The sequence below is a fragment of the Lagopus leucura genome, unplaced genomic scaffold (genome assembly GCF_019238085.1).
Source record: "Lagopus leucura isolate 7727_CA_CO unplaced genomic scaffold, USGS_WTPT01 Super-Scaffold_100026, whole genome shotgun sequence".
Classification (NCBI taxonomy): Eukaryota; Metazoa; Chordata; class Aves; order Galliformes; family Phasianidae; genus Lagopus; species Lagopus leucura.
Window position 1 is genome coordinate 3,317,483 of NW_024962277.1, and position 22,515 is coordinate 3,339,997.

Below are 22,515 nucleotides of genomic sequence, written 5' to 3' on the forward strand. Positions count from 1 at the left end.
TAGCTAAAGTCCTGGTTAAATTTGAAGCAATTCAGTTTTACTAATTTACTATAAAACTCCGAAAACATCTCAGCAAATCAAGTGATTAAAAATGTTGTAAAATGTCTGTTATTTTGTTAATTTTCTAATATCTTGGAGATGAAGAGGTTCAGTAGAGATTTTTGTCATGCAGAAAACATATGAATGAGAAGATTGTTAAAGATGTTTTTTCACAATCTTCTGATCTTTGATGAATGTCGCATTCTGATGAAATTTTGTCTGTTTTCTTTTACCAGTCCTTACTTCTTAAAGTAGGGATTTGTAGCAGAAGATATTATTTTATCATTCATCTTGGAACAATTCAAGGTGGAAAAATATTTATGTAGTTGTCAGCAAACAAGCCTTATACTCAATCTATTTAATGAGAGATTGTTGATAAATTCTGATTAAGAATTCCTGATTGATGGCAAAGAATGGAACAAAGCTCTTTTCACAGTTAGCAGTCTTAGGTGCTTATAAAGCTCTTAATACTTCACATTTATTCTTGTTCTGTTCATTTCATTAAATGAGAAATGTTAAATGGAGGCCAATATAGAATTTTATTTATTGCACATGAATGACAGAGAATATTGGAGATAATTTCTTTAATAATTTTAATCATTTTGAATAATCAATCCTCCCAATTATTATAGCTTAAATTTTGACTTGCTGTGAAATAGAAAATTATAGAAATGAGAAAACTTGCTTTATGTTTTTTTCTTGTCCAGTTAATGTTGCTCTACTTTGTACTTGAATGGACGGGTATTACCATTATGGTATTGCATTAAGGATATGATGTTTCAGTATCCGTAATAAGAAGTTAAAGAAAACAAATAGAACAATATGCATTTTTGAGAGCTACGACTACCTTCCCCCATTTGAATAAGCACTCAAATATTTAAAGAAATATTGATGAATTTTACAGGCAAGAGTTTACACTGGAATTCAAGTAGTTCTCTGAGTTTTGGAATTCTTATGTTCTTTACAGGAACAAGTAGGAAAATCTAGTGACAGTTCAGTTCTGCTTTTAGAGCTGAGTTTTAAGAATTGTGAAAGTGAACTATAACAAGCTCTTTGTAATTAGCATTTATGTGCAATTATTTTTTACGTTATTTGAAAGAAGAAGTTCTAGGTGATACTGTAAAAGATATATACTAAAAAAAATTACACCTTTTTTTGAGGACAGATCTGGATCTGCTATAAAAATGTAAAAAAACAATCAAACCTCTAAATAATGCACCAAGAAATCCAAACCAACCAACTCCCTCTCCCCCCCAAAAAACCACTTTACACCAAAAACAAGAGCTTGCACAATACAGACTTCAGAAACTACAGATAAGTGTCTAATTTACCTTGTGCAGCCACTTCACCTCACTTGCCCTGCTGTTCTTTCACTTAATTTCTTCATTCTAAAAAGCAGGTATCATTTGTCACAAAAAACCTGAGACTCCTATGATATATAAATCAGCATTGTTTCATTTAATAGAATTATTGACTTAAAGATTCAGGCCTTTGATTTTAAGCTATGCAATATTCAGGGAAAATCCTCTGTTTTGTTTGCTTGCTTTTTTCTCTATGTAATGTCACATAAGACTTTTGCTATGTAAATCAATAATATAAGAAAAAGGATAATAATTGTATGGAAAAGCTAGTATCTAAGGAAATGACAGTTATTAATTGAGAGAGAAGGCATAGGAACTAGGGTTTCAGCAGAGGAGGGGATAGTCATAAGGGCAACATAGGAAAAGTGGTGACAGGCAAATTAAATACATGAAATGGGAAGGTCGTGATCAGAGCTCTGTGAGTGCTGTAGTGCGTAGACTTTTCATTGTGGTCTTTATAAAGTACAAAAATGTTCTCACTTTCTTTTTTTTTATTGGAAGATTTCACTGAATCATACTGTTGATATTCTATACCACTTATTATTACAAAGTGAAAATGTCTGTACATCTGCAGGAAAGAAAATGGCTTCAGGCCATTCAAGTTTTTTTTTTTTTTTTTTTTTTACAGGCTAATAGTTTCTGCAGGGCTTTTAGAAAGTGAATATAACCAAAAATAAAAACTTGTCTTTAGAAGTAATGTGTTTTTTTCCTATACCTTTGATATTTTTGATACATTATTTTTAAAATTGAAGTTTTAGTACATTTTTATCTTTATACTTTAACTAAACATCAGCCAAAAGAATAATTATTTACCACAGATTTTTTTTTTGAGAGTTATAGCCAATTTTTAAACTTCTGGCTATTTCTGGGTCTTGTAGCCAAAATGAAAGAACAAATGCTGTTTCTGAAACATGAAGAACATACCTGTGATGAAAATCAAGCTTTTGGAAAGAGGTTGATTATTTCTCAGAGTGTGGGTTATATCCTTGAAAAAAATGGGAAGACTTTCTAGGAGAGATTAAGTGTTTCTGATGTTCATGTAGGTCTCATATAATGCATGTGACAAAATTCAAGTTGGCTACAGATCTATTTTTTGTCTTCATATACTGTAGACAGATTTTCCCACTGTTGATTTCATATACGTTTGTGTCTCAGTTTCCATATTTGATTACATGTTCTGGCAAGGGATGGAAGAAGGTGGTTTGCTTTTAAGAGGATTTTCTCTCTTGCACTTTCCTAACTGCCCTTTTTAATATTTTCTTGACATCTGTTTTTATTATTATTATTATTTTTGTATGCCGCTTTTCTTATTTTAAAAATTCGAGATTGTGAAGATGATTAATGATTGTTTTTAGTTCTTGCATGGATTCTTGATTTCATACAGTAGCTCAGGGTTGGCTGGCCAAGTACCTTAACCACGTATGCAGATGTACTGAGATTTATGGAGAGAAATAAGGAATAAATGTATTGTCATGCATATGGAATATATTTTTGGAAGAAATAGTATTTTTATTTAATATGTAATGAAACAAAATGTAGAAAAGTGCATAACTAAATATCAAAGAAATAGTTTAATCAGCAGAAAATATTTCTAGTGACTGCACTATGCAGTATTTAATCGGTGAATCTTTAGAATTAAAGCTCAGTGGGATCAACATATGGGTATACATACATACATATGAATACGTATATATATTTTATTATTCTGTCCTTTTGAATAACCTGTCTAGCCCTTCTAGACTTCTTGCATCCAAATGTCTGTTGGGATGCAATTGAATTAAGAGAATAAAAACCACTGTTATAGCACTTCTATAATCATTGCAGAAATGAAACTTGAATTTCAAAGGTCTGTAGGTCTACTTAAAGTCATCAAGAAAACTTTCCAAGTATGAAGGAAACAAGGTTTCCCTGAACTATGCAGATGTATTCAGGATTCTTATTTCAAATAATTCTTATGAGATGATCTATCTGAACTCATCTGGTGACCAGTATTACGTCACGGCACTTTAAAAAATACAGTCACCTAATTTGCCGTATGTTAGCATCACTCTTTGTGTTGTCCAGTGCTTTGTTCAGATTTGCACATTCTAAATCTACCACTCTCTTGTATTCTGTGGCCACCCCTCCTCCTTAGCATTATGGAAGGGGAAGAATGATCACAGTTCCATAACATCTATTGATATACTTTGAAATTCAGAAGCTCCTTCCTAAGAATCACAGAAACACCAAGGCTGGAAAAGACCGACAAGATCATCCAGTCCAACCATCCACATATCACCAATAGTCCTCTCTAAACCATATCCCTCAACACAACGTCCAAATGTTCCTTGAACACCTCCAGGGTTGGTGACTCCACCACCTCCCTGGCAGCCCGTTCCACTGCCTGACCAGTCTTTGAGAAAAGTAGTATTTCCTAATGTCCAGACTGACATAAGAACGTGTTTCTGCTGTTTCCCCTAGGATATGTTTTTACATGCAGTCTCACAGATGTTTTACTTGGAATTTTTTTCCTGACGTTTTCTTCAGACTTCTCTTAAGCTAATCTCTTTGGCTTGGCTTTTCTAGTACCTGGAATTCCGTAGGAATGGCCAGAAAGGAAAAATGGAGGTGGGGATGGTGGGCAGCAGCAAGTCTGCAAGAAGAGTAATGTTAAATTTCTTCTAATCTTTTTTTCCTCTCTTTACTAAGATGCCTGCTTTTTCTCATCAGGCTCCTAAAAGCCCTGATTCATTTGAACCAGTGATAACTTAAGTCACAAGGAAGGAATAGGCTATTGGATTGAATTTATACTTTTATGAAAACTTTTTTTCCTATGTATGCTTTCTATCCTGTCAGACTTACCTCACACAGGATAAATTCTTTTGAACTTAAGTGAGTTCTCTGGTTAATTTATAGTCCAAATCACCATGTTTAAGCTTTAAGAGTTTCCTTTTTAATTTCAGCGAGAGCATGACAATCATTCTTAAAACAGAGTGCTTGAAATTACGTGAGGTTGTGACCATGTTAACAGTTCACATCTTAATTCTTATCCAGATATGAGTTACGTTATTATTTTGTTCATTCTCACTTTCCAGATTTCAAGTGCAACCATGAATTGAAAATAAAATTAACAATTAAACTGTTTACTTTCCCCGTTACAGATTGACCAACTGAAACAAGAACTCTCAAAGAAAGAATCAGAACTTCTTGCCTTACAAACTAAGCTTGAAACCCTTAGCAATCAGAATTCAGATTGCAAGCAACACATTGAAGTGCTTAAAGAGTCACTTACTGCCAAAGAACAGAGAGCTGCCATACTTCAGACAGAGGTATGGTATCTTCTGAACATAAAATGTGATATGAATGTATAGTTAATAATGTTTATTGAGCTGATCATATTTGTTTGAAGTCTGTATAGAAGACAATTTGTTGAAGTATAGTATAGAAATAATTTTAAGCCCTTGAAATATCAATCTATTTGATACCTATATTTATCTATGTATTAGGTCACGCACCAGATCTTTTTGTCTAATTTATTTTAAAAGTATCTGTGAGTGCAATTTGAGAAACTGTGTCTAATTCTCTTTGGGTTCAAGGTGGAACTATGGCCAAATGGCTTGATTGTTGTGATTTCATTTTTTCATCTGTCAGATTACTGAGTTTGGTTTTGACTGCTCTGGTCTGATGCTTTTCTAAATCTAATCTGAAGAATTAATGTCCTAATGAATTTTCAAGGGGTCTGTTCAAGGGTACCTGATATTAATCTGTGGTTCTTTCCAATGCAACAGTCTTTGATTTAAAAAGTATAAGTTAGTTCCATTCTTTAATTTGGGTCAATGCACGAGTTATGTGTGTATCTACAAAAACAGATCATAAAAATATGGGGAATGGAATACAGGATTGAGGTGGTTATTACATTTAATGGAATCCAGTGTTAAAAGCATTGTCTGTTCTTTTTTTTTTTTTTTTTTTTTTTTTTTTTAAACAAACAAACAAACCCACTTCATAGACTTGGAACATACAGTACTATTTAGATTACTTCTTTTTATTTTATTTTAAGGTGTGTACCCCTTTCAAGGGCATAAATGTCAGTGAAATTCAGTTATACTGGTTTCTTTTCAGAGAAGTATGTTACTTAAAGTATGAGAGTCTAACATGATCTTCAACTGCGCAAATCTGTTTTGCAAGGTTTGTAGTACCTATTGTGCTGCTGAGGATAATGCTGAATTCCGGTGGCTCTCCACTAATTTGATTTCCTAATTCTTTATCAGAGCAGCATGTATTCAAGACATCACAATCTTACTGCTGGCAGATGGGCAGTGGTAAAAAAAAAAAACCAATAAAATAATAATCATATAATCAAACAGAGTATTTATTACAAATTGATATATAAGTATGTAAGAATGTTATTTGCTTTCTTTGACAATCAAGAACAACAAATGTATTACTTGTGTCCAAGTAAATCCATAGATCAGAAAATAAAGCTGCTGCATAGCTGATGTGCTTATTGTAATGGTGCATTAATCACATATTTGGAAAATGCTCGGGATTTTAGCGAATTTTTTACCACTCTTTGATATGTTAGGGAGTTCTTCTGGTCAAAAGTGCCTCTTTCCCACAAACTAGTATATTACAACTTCCAGACTGGTTTATTGGAGAGATTCTGTTAAACTATGGCTATCCTATAGAAATGTGCTGGAACCCTGAGCAGCGCAGAAGCTGGACAGCAGTCTGTGTAGATTGGTTAAATTGCTTCTTATCACCGTTTAAACAGAACCAGAAAGAACATAAACTGCAAGAAGGCATCTCAATAAAAATTATGAACTAGGGCCCATTCATTGGGTGCCAAAAACTTTGAGGTGTGGTGTTAGCTATGAGATGGTTGAAATCAAGCTGTCTGTGCTGCTTGCATTTTGTCTTTTTCAGGATGGAACTGCCTACTTCTTTCTCTTATTTCTTTTGCACGCTTACTTGCTCCTTATATCTTTTGACTGGGCTGTGGGCCAAAATACAACAATAAAAATTAAATAGTTATTTTAATTTTGCATTTCAGTTAGCAAATTTGTGTCTTCTGACTGCATTTTTCTGTTACTGAGATGTTTCCTGAAACATATGAAAATCATTTTATTATGAATGACAGAAATAAACTAGAATTACAACTTTGACAGGAAAGTTCATAATGGTGTAGATCTGGTAAATCTGTTCTAAACTCCCTTTTACCTACTCTTAGTTTTGTGGGAAGTCTGTTGTATAACCATTCCGCAGATATAATCTTCATATAGCTCAGTTGTGTCTTTCTTTAGTACTTGTGAATGTCTTGTCTTTTAAAAGGAGCTTCTTCAGTTTAGAGATTGTGGTTCAGTTTAGAGATTGTGGTTCAGTCAAGGGAAAGTTTATTTTTTGTGAATCTTTGTGGGAAATTCTACATTTCCCACAGGCTGTGTGAGAGACCAAATGTGATATAGATGTAATCCTATGTATCGGAAAAGGCCATAGGTACTTGGTTTCTGATTTAAGTGTTAAGATTTGTTAAATCAAACAGCAACAAAAAAGCAAAAGATCCTTTAAGGAAGCTTGTACTTCTCTTGTATGCAACATGAGAGCCAAGAGAGCTGATGGCGCAGAGGGTCTTTCAGTGCATTAAGAATAGGGTTCAACTTGCTAAACACTTGAAAATGAGCAAGTGCGCTTTACATAGATGCACATGCATCCACCATTGAAGGTGGATGTGGAATTAAAATATGATTTTGTCATCTGCGCACTCTCCGAGACCTGGGTTTAAAGCTGAAAAAGCTAATCTGTACTATGGCTGTAATACAACATTGATTCTGAACATAGCAGGTTTTTTCTGCAGTGTAGAATTAGGAAAAGATTTTGTCTGCTTATAGCACATGAATCTTCAATCTTCAGGCCTCAGGTCTTATCTGAAGGGAGGGTGTTTGGTTCCAGCAGTAGATGGAAAAGCAGCTGCGGGGAGATGCAGGGTGAATGGCAGCCCTCCAGCAGGTGGAAAGCATTATGGAAGGAATTTTGTACTGTACAAGGTATTGTTTGTAGTTCCCAGATGAGTAAAGTTAATAACTTCTTGGCCTGCATTAAGCCCCACTCCTTTCTTTCTGCATGTCCAATTCTTCTTTTTGCAGAATATATTTTGTTAATTATCACTGTAGAATTTCATGCTGTCCTAAAACTAGCTCATAAAACAAGCTGCCTGGGAGGGCTTCTTTCTAGAAGTAAAAGTAAGTAGAAAAGGTCAGTTCTAATCCTGAGCTGAAGTGTTGCAGTGTTGACTCCCTGCCTAAACAGGATTACTTTGTAATCACCTTATACTAATTAATTCAGTTCAGTAAATTTTGTACTAAAATATTTTTTTTTATTTGATCTTAATTGCTTTATAACAAGACTTTTATTATTTGCCTTAATAATAGTATTCTAAGGCTGTCTTCAGGTTTTGGATGCAGCAGCTGCATGTGAAGCGATAGCATCAATATGAATGTTTCTGTCAGCCCTTTTCTTCAGTCCCTCTGCCTGGCAGGATGGCCTCTGATGTATTCTCCTAGTTTTCTGTCATCAGCAAACTTTCTGGGACCTTATGTTGCTCCCATCATCCAGATAAACAATGAGTTGAACAGCACTGGATCCAGTATTGGGTTTTTCATGATGTCACCAAAATTAAAACATTTTTTTTCAAGGATAGTTTAAATTCGAGCTTATAATAACAATTTGTTTTAGTAGTAAAAGATGAAGTGCAAGCAGAGATATAATGATCTTTTAGTCTCTGCCGAATATTAACTACTGCTGAAAAGCATCACCAGTGTTTTCTGGGTATTTACGTATAATAGCAGAGGACATCTGGAATTTTTGATGAACATAGTTAATATGCTTTGAAAAAAGGTAAGTGGAAAGGATTTCAGATACAAAGGATTTTTGTCACATGCTCAGAGAAAATTACTAAAAGTCTAGTTCTAAACATGATGTGCTTTTCGTTCTGTTTTTCCATTGTCTTAGTGATGGCAGTGGTTTTTTTATAGGCTTCTTTGACTTAAAAAGCTATCATCTAAAGTTTTTATTGACGGCTGAAACAAAAGAGTATAATCCTGTAAAGCAATAACTATCATGGTGGCCAGAGTTGGGAGGTCTGAAAATAGTTTATTGCCAGGAAAAAAGTTTGGAGCCAGTTCTTAGAAGGTTCACCACCTCTGCTATATGCATTTCATTTTGTTCCATTTTAAGGGTACATATGATAATAGAGCCAAACCATGCAAACTTTTCTTACCCTAATGTGTATAGCCTTTGTTTTGATTCTGTGCTTATTAATGATGTGACAACGCTGAGGTCAGATAAAAGTGAGCCAAGGTCAGGCTATTCCAGCTACAGAATACTGAAAATGTCACTTCACAGAGAATTGCTAAAAGGAAGGATGTTAGATTAGATTTTCTTTGCCGTTGTGTAGAAGCTTTATATGTTACAGTTTAAAGTGAAGTCTTTTAAAGAATAGGAAGGGGGTTAAATAGCTCAAATGATCCTTTTTGATTTAAACAGATTTGACTACCATTACTTGGAAAAGTGAAAGATGGTACAGCTTGATACTATGTTTGTATGCTGGTATTTAACTTCTGCTCTTACCATCAGGAAGAAATCTGATGTAAATTGGTGTGAATACATTCACTTCAGCTGTGTATCTCAGTGGAGAAAAATATTTCAGAATTTCTGGAATTCCTCAATTTCAGAAGCAGCTCTGACAGAAGTTACCTTAGCACTGCAGTGTATCACTGCTTTAGGTAGCATAGGCATAAACTGGCAGATGTATTTTGTGGAATTGTGAAATCTGAATGCCTCCACAAAGAAATCTTGTAAATTATAAGCTTAGTCTTACCAATGGAGAAGGATTTGTAAAATCTGAGCATCTGCGTTTTAAAACAGAAAAAAATAATAAAATTGAAGAGGAAAGGTGATGATAGTAGAGATTTATTGCAATCCATTTCTCTTTTAAAATGAATCTTTTTATAAAGAGAGGCTGGGAAGTCATTGACTTCTTGGCAATTCTCTGTGTAAAGAGCAGGTGAATGCGGACAGCGCCGAATATTTGGAATAAAACCTTTGCTTTACTTTGTTACAATGTTGACATTTGCTATCACTTCAAATGTAAGGCTTTCTAACTTCGAAATAATAAAATGTAACAGGTTATTTCAGTCAGAAACAGCACATTTACCTTGTTGTTTTATAAAATAACTCGATTAGCCTAAATGGCATTTTTAAATTAAAATATACTGTGATAAGATAAATTAAGCTTCAGTTAGGTTTGATTATAGTGAATGAGAATGATTAGAAAAATTCTAGTGCTGTTATCTACAATTTTAAAACTTTTGCTGTTACTGGAGATATTTTGAGTGGAATTTTGGTAAGACTGCTTTACAAAGGATCCTTTCTGCTCTTTGGCTATTTCTTATTTCATGAGTAAGTGTGCTGATGGAGGTACTTTTGCATTTATTTGCAGGGAGGTATTTTTTATGCTTAAGAAACGGGCAGGGAAAAGGGGTGGAGTCACTTGAAGGAAGACATAAATTGCTAAATGTGGTGACCGAAGGGAGACAGGCCCATGATCCATGGCTGACCTTAAAGGCAAATGCATGTGGCTCTCATGGTTTGTGAAAGTGAAATGGGCTGTGGGTGGGTGGTGTTTTGTGTCTGCTGCTATATAGGGGTAAAAACTAAAGAAGATGATGAATCACCCTTGTTTAGCGCACATACTACTCGGTAAAAGTTTGTTATAGAAATGTAAGGTCTTTCATTTTTTACACAGGACTGATTTAAATTGCATTAATTTGATGTAAAGAATGCTATTCAGGAATATAATGTGGGTAGTTCAGTCTATGTGTTGGAGCTCAAGGATGGAAACTGCCAACAACATTTTTTTTTCATACTAGTGACTCAGTTTGGGGGCATCCTTCTCTACTGAAGAGATTTGTTGTTCTTTTTCTTTTTCTTTTTTTTTTTTTTAACATAAGTAACAGAGCTTTCATTTCACAATCTATTGCTTTTAATTTTCGAACTCAATCTTGTGGCAGGGGCAAAGAGGCATTCTTACTCTGTTCTACTCCTCTGCAGAAGAAAAGTTATGATGAAATACAGAAGCTTCTGCAGCTGTGGTGATCCAGAAATCTTTGGAAAGGCTTATGTTGGCAATAAACCTCAAATGGCTTGATTGTTGTCTTGACAGAATTCTAAATAAGATTTTCCTTTTAGTTACATGGTGGGTTTTTTAATTTTTGTCTTCCTTGTTTAACTTCTAGAAGGAAAGAAACTTCAAGGTCTTGCTGTGGGAAACATGAGTAAGAATCCAAGTCTGTGAAAGATCAGTGGTGCCAATGCTGACTGATAATGCCTAGGAAAATCTCTACATAAGATCAGCTAACGCAACAAGTAGTTAAACGATGTCCCAGATGATAACATAATATGATTACACTGTACTTCACATTTCTCTAGTGCTTTCCATACTTAAAATTATTAAGTATTGCAGACAGTGAACATTTTTGAAAAATATGTCATTATTAGATGTAAAAGATATTTACAAATTATTTCCTGGAAAAAAAAAAAAAAAGAAAAAAAAAGGTTGTGGCTATATTTTCTCCTGGATAATTTGATTCAGATATTATTTGGTGTATTTTCAACTAGCTGGAGTGGTAAAATTAATGGACTTCTGTTTAGTGGCTTCTGTTTTTGTTGTCTTTTAAAGTGAATGCTGCTTTTTCATTTTATAAATTGGACAACATTGAAATGCAGACATAAATGTACTGTTCCATTTAAACATTTAGTAAAAGGATAATACATGTGTGGCATAAGCTGTGTTTCTGAAGTAGGTTTGGTACTTTACAGTTGTACTATGGTAACTCATGGTAGTTAAGTTGTGTAGCCTCAAGGCTTTAGTAAATAAAAATCCTTGTGGACTGGCTGGCACGGACATGTGGGAACAATCATCTTAGTTTCCAGTTGATGCAGGGAGGATTGCAGTTGTGCACAGTGAGCCATGAAAATAGCGGTCCCACACTTGAAAAGGAGCTGGCAAAACAACTACTATGAATGATAGCACCTAGTTAAATAAGGATGTTAATATTCCTTAAGCATTTGAAAAAAAAAAAGAAAAAGTAGTTAATAAGAAGGCTGTCAGTTTAATTTAATTGAAATTCAAAATGTTCTCAAACACAGAATGCTAATTACCAGTTTTAGGACTTGATAAGTCAAATAATTGCAACAAAGTTCTCAATACCCACCTCCTTTGAAAAGTGTTCTTTTTAGATCTGTGGTCATGGTTAAAAATGTTGGTAAACTCTTGAGTTAGCTGACTGTGTTGCACTTCACGCTTTCTGGTGTTACTTGCAATTAATTCTTTGATTCTTTTCCAGTGATTATTTTAACATTATGGCATTATAATTTAAATCTTAAATCTTCAAACAAAAATCTTCTGTGGGACTTTTCTTTCCCATATAGCATCATCTACTTTTCCACTGCTATAGCAGTAGTTGCATTGTTTCTATGTAATAATTTATAACACAATGATATTTTTAAAGATATACAGTTAGTGGCATTAAGTAACTTGAGTCTGTATGATTGCTTTTAGTTATCTGTTCTGTGAAATATAAACTTTGAATTGCACCCTGTGAAATGTGCATACTTTCTACCGATCAATTTACATCATCTATATCTCTTTTTAATGTTAACTTTCATATTTTTGTGAAGGAAGCGTGGGATATAGAGAAATAAGAATGTCAGGAGTTGCTGATGATGCAAATACACTTATTGGAGGTTTCTTGTTTTATCCGACCCTATTTTGCTAAATTATCCATTCCAATAGCTGTGATTTAAAATATATTTATATATATGTGTGCATCCTGATGATTTTAGAAGGTATATTCTTTGCTTTATATCTGTCTCTTTGTTTTTGGAAGATTCTTGCTTGATATTTTTGATTGATATATTTATTTATATATATTTATATATTTATTCTTGCTTGATATATTTACTTGCTGTGAATATTTTCAGTGATGGCACTCTGAGTTTTACAGAAGAATGTGTGAGCCGTAGTGCTGTGCCAGAAGAAATAAAGATTTAGAAAACTAGGGAAAATGGTTTTAAATATGCAAATAAATATTTCTGATGCATTTGATGAAGGAATATGAAGGGAAAGGTTTTATTTTGCCCAGTATTAATGATAATCTAAAGCTTCATGAAGAAAATAAAATTATACAGAATCCTTGAAAAAGGATTATGTACTGCAGAGGATGCTACTGCTAAAGAGCTCTGGGACAGGAACATCAGGGCTGGTGGAAAGAGCTTCTTGAACATCCTTTAAGACTGGGATGTCTACTGTGATCAGTGTTAGAAATGTGCTTACAATATCCAGGTACTGCGGGATTAAGTTCTAACAGGATACAAACAGGTTGTTCAGAGCGTTTTGAAAATTATGGTATTAGTGTAAATCTGGATCCAAAAGTAGATCAGAAGATAGAATAAAATGGATGAGAACATTTTGGTAACTGCTTCTGCAGAAATTCCTTGGCTGGCTAGTTCAGCATAAGGAATTAAATGAGCTTTGAAGAGGTACACTTTCAAACCTTAATTCTGACATCTTTTAATGTATGTTCTTCATTTCTGAAGCTCAGTAATGAATTTCCTTTAAAATAGGCTGTTTTATAGTTATTCATGTATGGACTGTGAATGATCATTGCCTTTATTATCTTCTCTTCTGCTTCTGTCTGTAAGTGAAGTTTCACGCAGCCAAGATGCATGTCAGATACTATTACCAGAGTTTGGCTACAAACAGGCTCAAACAATTCTACAAATACTTCATTTATGAAAACTATTTTCACTTTCATGTCCTTCTGCTTTTGTCTTTGAAATTCTTCTTCAGGTCAAACACACAACAGCTGTTGCTTATCATTTTAAAGACTACTTACAGCTGCCCTACACTGTGAGATCAGACACAAGATGGGTATGGGGTGGGAAAGATTGAGGAGCTTGTAAATAAAAACAGTTCTGGATTGTGTTCACTGCATGCTTATTTTCCCCTCTAAGCTGTTTCAACTCTTGAACCTCCAAGAAAATATTTTGAATACTTTCCATTAGTTTAATTACTTCTATGCATCATTTAGCCATTTTTCTGTACACCATCAGAACAACACTGGATTCTGAAATTAATTATAGTATTCATAAATACCATAGCTGTCTTCCTATAATTCTTAGTTGAAATGAAAAGCATTATCTATTATATCTCTCCCCATTTCTACATACTTCTGCATAAACAATATTTTCCTTTTTTCCAAGTATTCATGTTGCCTTTGGTTGAATTTAAAACATTTTGTAACAACATGGGAGGAAGTTATTTCTATTCTAAAACATCAGTAGTGTTTTTTCAGTCATAAATCTGAAGGGACAGGGCATGACACATAGAAACATTCCTCACTGAGGGCATTGCAGTTGCCTTAAAACTTAGAAGAAAGAAAGAACTAAGGAGAAATTTTCTGTTAGAAAGCACTGAAAGCACTGCTACTACTAGAAATAGAAATTAAGACTTCTTTTTTTTTTTTTGTCTGTGGCTTGCATGGAAGATGGGTTTCTATTTAGAAAGAGTTGTGTGGAGGTTTGTCTTTCATCTTTAAATTTAGATGTACTGTAATCATGTAAAAATCCTATCATGTTTTTTTTTTACATGATCCCATCAGATCATGTAAAAATAAAGAAAACTTACAGGGCAAAGAAGGAAACTATAGAGGAACAAAATGCTTGTATATATTTGATTTCCAGAATGCACTTCATCGATCTCTTACATTTTTTCAGAACTTCAATACATAACATAGTGCAGTCTTTTATTTGGTCATGCATTACATTGATTTTCAACCTGTACCTGTATTTTGCATATTGCTGTACTTCCACAGTCTTTTCTATCTTTGAATGTTTAAAACTAAACTCTTCTGCTTTATCACAGGAGTGGTAAGGTTCTTAAGATGGGAGTGTATGAGAATATTCTATTTTTAATTCTCTGCAGCGCCTCAACAGGTCTGTGTTATCTGAGGCACAATAACATTATCTTTTCCATTTCAAATTGTTTATTTCATTTTTGAAGCAACTGGGAATTTCAGTGTACTCTTTTGGCTAGAAAAAAACCAAACAATTTCTTCATTGACATACAGATACTAAGATATTAAGAGGCTATTTCATTTGATAAGGTCATAATTGGTAAAATTACATTTCTCTTTTTTACATCTGAATATTTCTTTAAGCTGACTTTAATTTTTCTGTAAATAATGTCATGGCTGACCTTTCAATATAAGGATTTATTTGCTTCCTTGTTTATTTTGAAATGTTGCCAGAAATTGAAAACAAAAAATTCAGAGGAGTTAAATTTCTTTTATGCCATTTTAGGATTTTATGCACGATTTCATGAAGTTGTGGTAAATACAATAGTACATATCTAATACAGCTTGTAGGTTTATGGGCTACAACAGGCTGGAAACAATTGAGAGTAGTTTTCCTGAGCATAAACATAATGAAGCTCATCGTGCCAAGTGTCAGGCCACAAATAAAAACAGGCTCATGTGTGGTCAACCTGCCCTCCATTTCTAGGAACAGTGTCATTTGAATGAATAGACTACATTTAAGTCAGACAGCAAATGTTTGCTAGACTTTACTTATATACTCTGTTGATGCATGGTTGTTGCCCAGTCTTGCAGTTACACCCGTATACCAGTTATACCTTAGACCAGCAGTCACCACTGGAGAAAACTTAGCAAAAAAAAAAAAAAAAAGAAAAAGAAAAAGATCTGGAGGTTTTGGTGGACCTAAAGTTAAAATGAGCCAGGAATGGGTGCTCATAGTAAAGAAGGCCATTAGCATCCTGGGTTACAATAGGAAAAGCATAGCCAGCAGGTCATGGGAGTTGGTCCTTCTTTACTCAGCACTAGTGAGACAACTTCAGCAGAACTGTATCCTGGCTTTCCCCAGAAAAAAGATGTATGCATGCAAATCCAACACAGGGACATGATGATTGAGTTTGAAGCACCTATTAAATAAGGAGAGGCTGAGAGAGCTGGATAACTTCAAGAAAAGAAGGCTCAAGGAGGAGTTTATTAGTATGTATAAATTCCTGATTAGGTGGTTTCAAGAAGATAGAACCAGGTTCTTCTCAGTGTTATCCTCTGAAAAGAAAAGAGGCAATGGACACAAATTTAAATACAGGAAATCCTGTTTAAACATAGGGAAATTCACTTTTTTTTTGTTTTTAAGCTGAGAGTTGTCAAGCCCAGAAGATCTGTGGAGTTTCAATTATTGGACATATTCAGAGCAATCTGCTGTGGTTTGAGCAGGTGCATAGGACTGTGTGATCTTCAGAGGTCTTTACCACCTAAACTGTTTTGTGATTCTGTAAATTATGTTTCAAAATGTGAGTTGAGTAATCTGCAATAGTGAGAGGAAGTTCTGGGCAAAATTGTCAACAGAAATAAATCTTCAGCTAGAAGATCTTCATGAGGTTGATATGCTTTGAAGTCTTATGAATGAATTATTTACTATAATGAATATGCATACTTGAGGAGTCACTTTAGAGTGCTTGGCAAACATTTGTTAAATTAGCTTTGTCATTTGCTTGTCATTATAGAAAGGCACTAAAAATAATGCAACTTATCCAAAGTTGTTGAAGCTAGCGGAAGAATTTAGAGTTAAATTTGATGTGATTTTTCAAGTTTGACCGGACAAATCAGGAATAAAATTGTCTCTCTATAACATACATTTCTGCTATTTCTAAATTTATAGGTATATCTACACCAATTATGAAAATGTGGCCAAACGTAACCCACTGGGACACGATAAGTACTTTATGTTCTGAGGTGGTAAATGCTTCTACTGCAAGCTGTTGTGACCTGCCTTAATCTTTTCATGAAGGGCTTGATTATGTCATTCTCTGCGTCCATCTCCACATACTGTACTGAACTCCACAGCTACCTTGCAGGGAATGTAAATAAAGTCATGGTATAAAGTGAAGTTCAAGGCTCTCTTTCATAATTATTCATTTTCTGAGGAGAATCAACAATCACATGTTCATGGGAGTTGGCCACAAGGCAAAGAATTACAATGGAATTCAGATAAATTGTCTTGGATTTAACCCATCTAAGTAAAGGGTTCTTGCATCATGACTGAAGTAGTTTTACAGGACTAAAATGTAGAAGCAGTGATTAATGCAAAATGTAAAACAAAACAGTGATTTAAAATGTCAAATGTAGCATCTGAGAGGCAACTCAGAATGGCAGCTGTGAAGTGCCATATTGACAAATCAAAATAATAAATTCAAAATGTGTTATAATCCCTGTAATATAATCCAGATTATATGTTAGAGGGTAACAATTGTGCATTTTGTGTGCTAAAAGTTTGCTTTGCCTTTGGCCTGTTGCCTTAAAATATGTGCTACTATAGGTAGAGTATTGCTATATTCTAATGTAGTCTATTTGTGTTAGATTCAATCAATGTAAGTTTCTGTTCAAATGAAGATGCAAGTTTAAATCATAGTGAAAAACTCTGTAAGATGTATATTTCTTTCCTTTTTTTTTTTTTGAGTAAGATACAGAACATTAAGGTACAAACATTTAGAGGGCAAAAAAAAAAAAAAAAAAAGGTGCTTGCTGTGGTAGAGCCTTAAAATGAGTGTGAGAGCATTTTAATACAAGTGATGAGAACCTCCTGGACATGATTGACTTAAATTAGCTTGATTGCTTTTTATGAATTGCAGCTGCACTACTTAGCATAAAAATGCAAAACATCCCAAAATCATTTGCCTTGCAGCATAGTAGATGGATGGTTTTACTTAGTCCTTAAGATGTTTCAAATGTTTATTCTACACAGATTCACTGAGAATGGATCCAGAACGTATCTAGTTACAGAGAATTAGTACAGATATTGTAAACTTTGAGAAAATTAATTAAGGAAAATACGCTTCTTTATGAATTACATATTTAGGATTTTAGTATTTTTGCTTTTAACTTTATTAGTAAGTTAAACAGTTCAAAGATATTTGTTATAGTGGCATAATCAGGTATCTGCTAATAAAAGCTAAAAGACAGACTAGAATTTTTTGAGTGATGTACAATTGTCTCACCCAACAGTGACGTGCTTGAAAGAAAAATTCTGAAGCTATGTAAAAATAAATGTCTTTAAGGGGAGAAAATTTTAGACCTGTGTTGTAGATTGCAACTCAGTTTTGAAATGGTAACCACAGAATGGTTGCTGTCTATCATTTAAAGGTTGTGTTCTTTATACTGAGATTTGAGTTCTGATGGACATTTATCACTCCTGCGTCTTTCCTTCTTTCCTGACTGTATTGCTTGTAAAGACAGGATTCTGTCTTTGTTTTAAAGCACTCTATTCTTCAGTGGCATAGTGATTTGTATAACATGTGACCTCCAGACTAATTGAGTGCTCCTTTGTCTTCCCTGGCTGCTGAATGTTATCTTGTTCGCAGGAAAAAGTTCATACATACATACATATATATGTATATGAAACTTGCATCCTTTTCTGTTACTGTTTATAACTAGCAATTGTACTGAAGAAGAACCTTTTCTAGTTATGCCAAGTAATAATTTATATTAAAAAATGAGATTACCAGAAGTCCATCCATTTGGACACATTCAAGTGTTTTTGATCATGTCTATATACAACATCCAGTAAAGAAAATTTTACTTTTCTTTACCTTTTCTGTTTGGTCTCGCAGTCTAGTGCAGTGGTGACTGAGGGTAGAGGGTTATATTTCTTCTTGCATCAATAATGGAAAAGTTTAGAAAGTTTCAGTTACAGAGGCACTTAATTGCATCTGTGCTAGCTAATTTGCAGGCTGCAGAGTTTTTACTAAGGGTATAATATATGCAGGAAGGAGAAAGGCTGACTTTCCCATGATGTATTTTGTTTTCAGCAATGATGAGCTGATACACCTATGCATCAACAGATGTGCTTTTCTAATGCAATCTTAAGTTGAATTTATGTTCAATAAGTTTGTAAGTGGTTGGTTTCATTCTCTAACTTCTAATTCTATACTTCCTTATTAAAGGAGTACTGGGAAATTAAATTCTCTGAACCATTGTTTTATACTCTTAATTACTTATACATTTTGCCATTTAATTGAACTGTGTGAAATGTTTGTCACTATATGGGATTATTTAGTGAAAGCCACTGGATGTTATGACAGTGATGATGGGAAATATTAGCAGTTCTTTAAAGTATCCTCTTTAACTTTGGAGGTTGGAAAAGTCATGGTTACTTTTTCCGTTTTATTTTTTGCTTCTTCTTAGGATAGTGTTATGTTACTCATAAGTAAGCACTGGTAAATATAATTAAATTAGCATCGGGCAGAGTCCTGGGTAGTTAATTTATGCTTGACTTTACATTAAGATTCATTATTTATCTGTCATTTTCCTGTTGAAATTTATCTTTTCTCCAGTCTTTTGAAGGGAAAAGGGAGCAGGGTTTCACCCATGTGCAGAATAATCTACCTGGAAAAAAAGATTACTTTCAAAATGCTTGCCAGACAAAGGAAAACAGATGAGGGATGATACTTCTTCGATTTATTTATTTATTTTTGGAATTTTCTCAAAAGACAGATTTATAAGGCTCCAAGTAATTGTCAACTGTCAGAAACTGGAAAGTGAATTTTCAGACTAATATGTAGTTTCCATGGTTAGTAGATCTTCTCTCATGTAGCTCCTACTTCAGAGTTAAATTTTGTATAGTGTTTTTAGCCATAATGCTTGTTTACACATGCTTACATGAATATACATACATATGTAATTAATCTGTAGACTAAAATGAATATTAAGGCAAATTATGCAATAAATATTTTTTATAAACTCTCTTGCAGAGATTTATATAACTTTCTCTGACACATTAGCAAAATCTTCTCTACAGTCCCACATATTTTCTTATTTAAGTGTAACCTCAGCTCAAAGGATTAAAATCCTGTTGTATTCAAAAAGCAGGAATTCTGGTGACATTCTATTTGGAACAAAATAGTAACTCTAAGTTTGCAGCTGCATGGTAAGCATAAGATTTAAAATTGGATTATAAGACTTAATTTCCCAGATTTGATAGCAGGCTTAAAAATAGTGAAAACCTACTTGTAACTGAAGTGAAAATATTATCCTGAATATCTCCCTTTGAATTTGCTGTAAAGAGATTTAGACTAGATTCAGAATTTTTCTTTGATACAAGTGCTTGTCTTGTAAACAAAGAAAACACATTGTGTCTAATCTAGCTATAGCTAGTAAAGCATTTGATGCCATATCATGTTGGAAATTATTGAAGTTAGAGAAAATTGAGGTTTATCCAAGAATGGTTTGGTGAAATGTTAGCTACTGGGTAAACAGTTTAGATAGTGTGGTAGGAGAAAATTACTGTGGAAGTATTCTTTGGAAGCCTGTCAAGACCTAATGTTGCAGTAAGGCTTACTTAATATTTTTGCTACATAACTCACTAAACTTTGGAAGCACACTCACAAGATCTCAAAGTGGAGATCTCAGAGATACATCATACTGGAGCCAGTAGTAATGCTAAGGAGATTAAGATGATCTTGAATTCTGGAGTGATATAAATAGATGAGATGTGCAAAGTTCAAGGTTTATGCCCTTTAGGATTGAAAGCTAAAACTTCTGTAATGTAAATGTCGAGGTAAAGGTAGTAACAGCTTTGCTGGATATCCTGAGGAGGTTGGATGTCCCGGTGACCGTCATTTTAATCACAACTAACTGATAATTTTGAAGACCCTTTGTAGCATTGTTCTGTAAAGCATTTTGCATGGCTGATAGAGTTATAAATTTTATTCTTAGGTATTTTATTTGAAACAGTTTTTGCTGGATTCCCTCAAGTACTGAGATGTCAGGAACAAATAGTTTGCTTTGTCATTGTTTTGCTGTTGCTAAATCACTCTCCCTCCTCAATGTTTTGTTTTGTCTTCATTCTTATATACAGTAGTAGTTATGTTTTGGCCACGTATTTTTTCCTTGAACTAGAACCAAAATCTGTAATGCCTCTGCAGGATGTAGAGGTCCACGTTTTACAGGACTGGGATTATTGCTCTGTGACAGTTTGGTTGTATTTGCTATATATTAGCCACATTTTTGTTTCGTATTATGAGTGCTATAAGATGAGAGAGGTTCCTTGAAGAGAGATGGGAAAGGAGGGAAGATTTCTGTCAAGCTATTTCACTGTTGTTTAATGACTTTTCCATTCAAGTTCTAATGCAGCACAGGATCAAGCATGGCTTTGTGGTTCATGAAGTCGCTCTGTTTGAAATCTAATAACATTTGCATGTTATCCAGTATCATCTTAGACATTTTGGAGAAGGAAAGAATGTGATGGTATCCAGGAATTTATGGTTAAGGGCTCTTGAGTTTCTTGTACTGTGAAGAATCAGAGTTGGCTTTTATTTTCATTGAAAATTGATGTTTGGTCGAGGATTATCTTTTCTGCATTTATTTATTGAATCAAGTTTTCCAGTTGAGGATTATTTTTTTTCATTTGTTTATTTAGTTACAGTACGTCGGCTGTCATTGTTGGCTCTTGAAGGTATCAGGTCATTCTCTGAAATTAGTTTCAAAGTTATGTCATTGCTGGTTTGTTTTGTGAAAATACCCCTTACATATCTGACAGTGTAAGACCACTTTTGTGATAGTTTGTTTTCATATCTAACTTTACATAGTTTGTTTAATATTAATACTATTAAGAAAGCAGCAAATATCAGTTTTCCTGCTATTCTGTCCTGAGAAACATTTTGTGTCCCAGGTGGAATATGATTGTAGTAAATCTGCAGCTTCCAGCTCCGTTTTAAATGCAAGATTGTATCATGAAATGCTTGCTGGGAGATTATGTAGCAGACTGGAATTAGTATAAACATTTCGCAGATTTACCTCTACTGGTATGTTAGGAAGCCCACAACTTAAGTTTACTCCTTTGAATTCATTCCAGTATATCTTTTTTCTTTTAATTTTCCATGTAACCTGTACTACAGACACTGTATTTATACGAAGGATGTTGTTGCTTTTATGTCCCTCATTAAAAAAGTAGCCCTTAAAAACACCACAGTAGGTAACAATTTTTATTCTTGATTGATTTGAAACTTATACTTTTGAAGTTGGCCCCTAACTCAAATCAACCTACCATTTGCAGAAAGCATAAGAATTTTTCTGTAGGTATAGTTCATTTTGCCTGTGCTTGAAACAAGATGTTGTCTGAGAATGGTATGTGAACTTTCCTATTTAAATAACCGCTTATTGCTGCAATCCTCAGTAGCTTAGAATGCACTTGCTGTCATTTTAAAAATCTTGTCAATATCTTGTGGACTCTTTTACCAAGATACTGCATAACAAAGTAGTCTTTTTTAGGGTCCAATTAGGGAACTTTCTATCCCCCCCTTTCCTTTTTCTTTTAATTAGTTTTAATATCATTCATTAATTATTACATCTGTCAAATGGTTTTGAAGATATGTTTCTGCACTGTGTAAGGAACTTAAGATTTCATAACTTCTAGTTTTATTTCTAGAAAGATGTAATCAAATTATCTAATCTGTCTCAGTTTTTGTTTTAGAAGACCTGACTTCTGAATTCCAGAAATTTGTGTCCTTGGTCTGATTGAACAAAGAATGTAAGATAGGATTTCATTTTTGCAGTTGATTTGTAACTTCTCTGCTAGCACATGTATCTTTTTATATTTAATGTCTAGGACGGAGCTGAGCCAGCTAGGGTTCTTAGTGATTTTTATCCTTTTATCTTTTTAAAGCCTCACTGTGGGAGGGTTTGGCTGGGTACTACCAGCTTTAGAAGATATCTGTAAATATGAAGAATATGCCAGACATTGACAAACTGTATCTTCAGTGAAGTTTTTAACCTTGAGAAGTATTTTTTTGGGCAAGTAACAGAAAAACCAAAATGGATCTACTAATTTATATGTAAACTCTTCAGAGTATTACTAGTGAAATGCCAAATATTCCACATCATCTTTTCATCCATTTAATGTAGTAACGCACTGTACTCTGTTTGGATTTGAGGAAAGTGTCTTCTTGCCTCCTATTTCCAGTTATTTCTTATAGCTTTCTTTTGTTGGAAACAAA

The 22,515-nt window shown here is 33.9% G+C and overlaps 1 protein-coding gene across 1 annotated transcript in view; it reads left to right on the forward strand.

Annotated features, from left to right (window-relative positions):
• Positions 1-22,515, forward strand: part of LOC122185055 (ERC protein 2) — a 158,047-nt gene that overhangs the window by 100,145 nt on the left and 35,387 nt on the right. Inside the window, exon 6 of the mRNA XM_042880533.1 lies at positions 4,541-4,708. Within this exon, the coding sequence (XP_042736467.1) occupies positions 4,541-4,708 (168 nt within the window). The remainder of the gene's footprint in view (positions 1-4,540; positions 4,709-22,515) is intronic.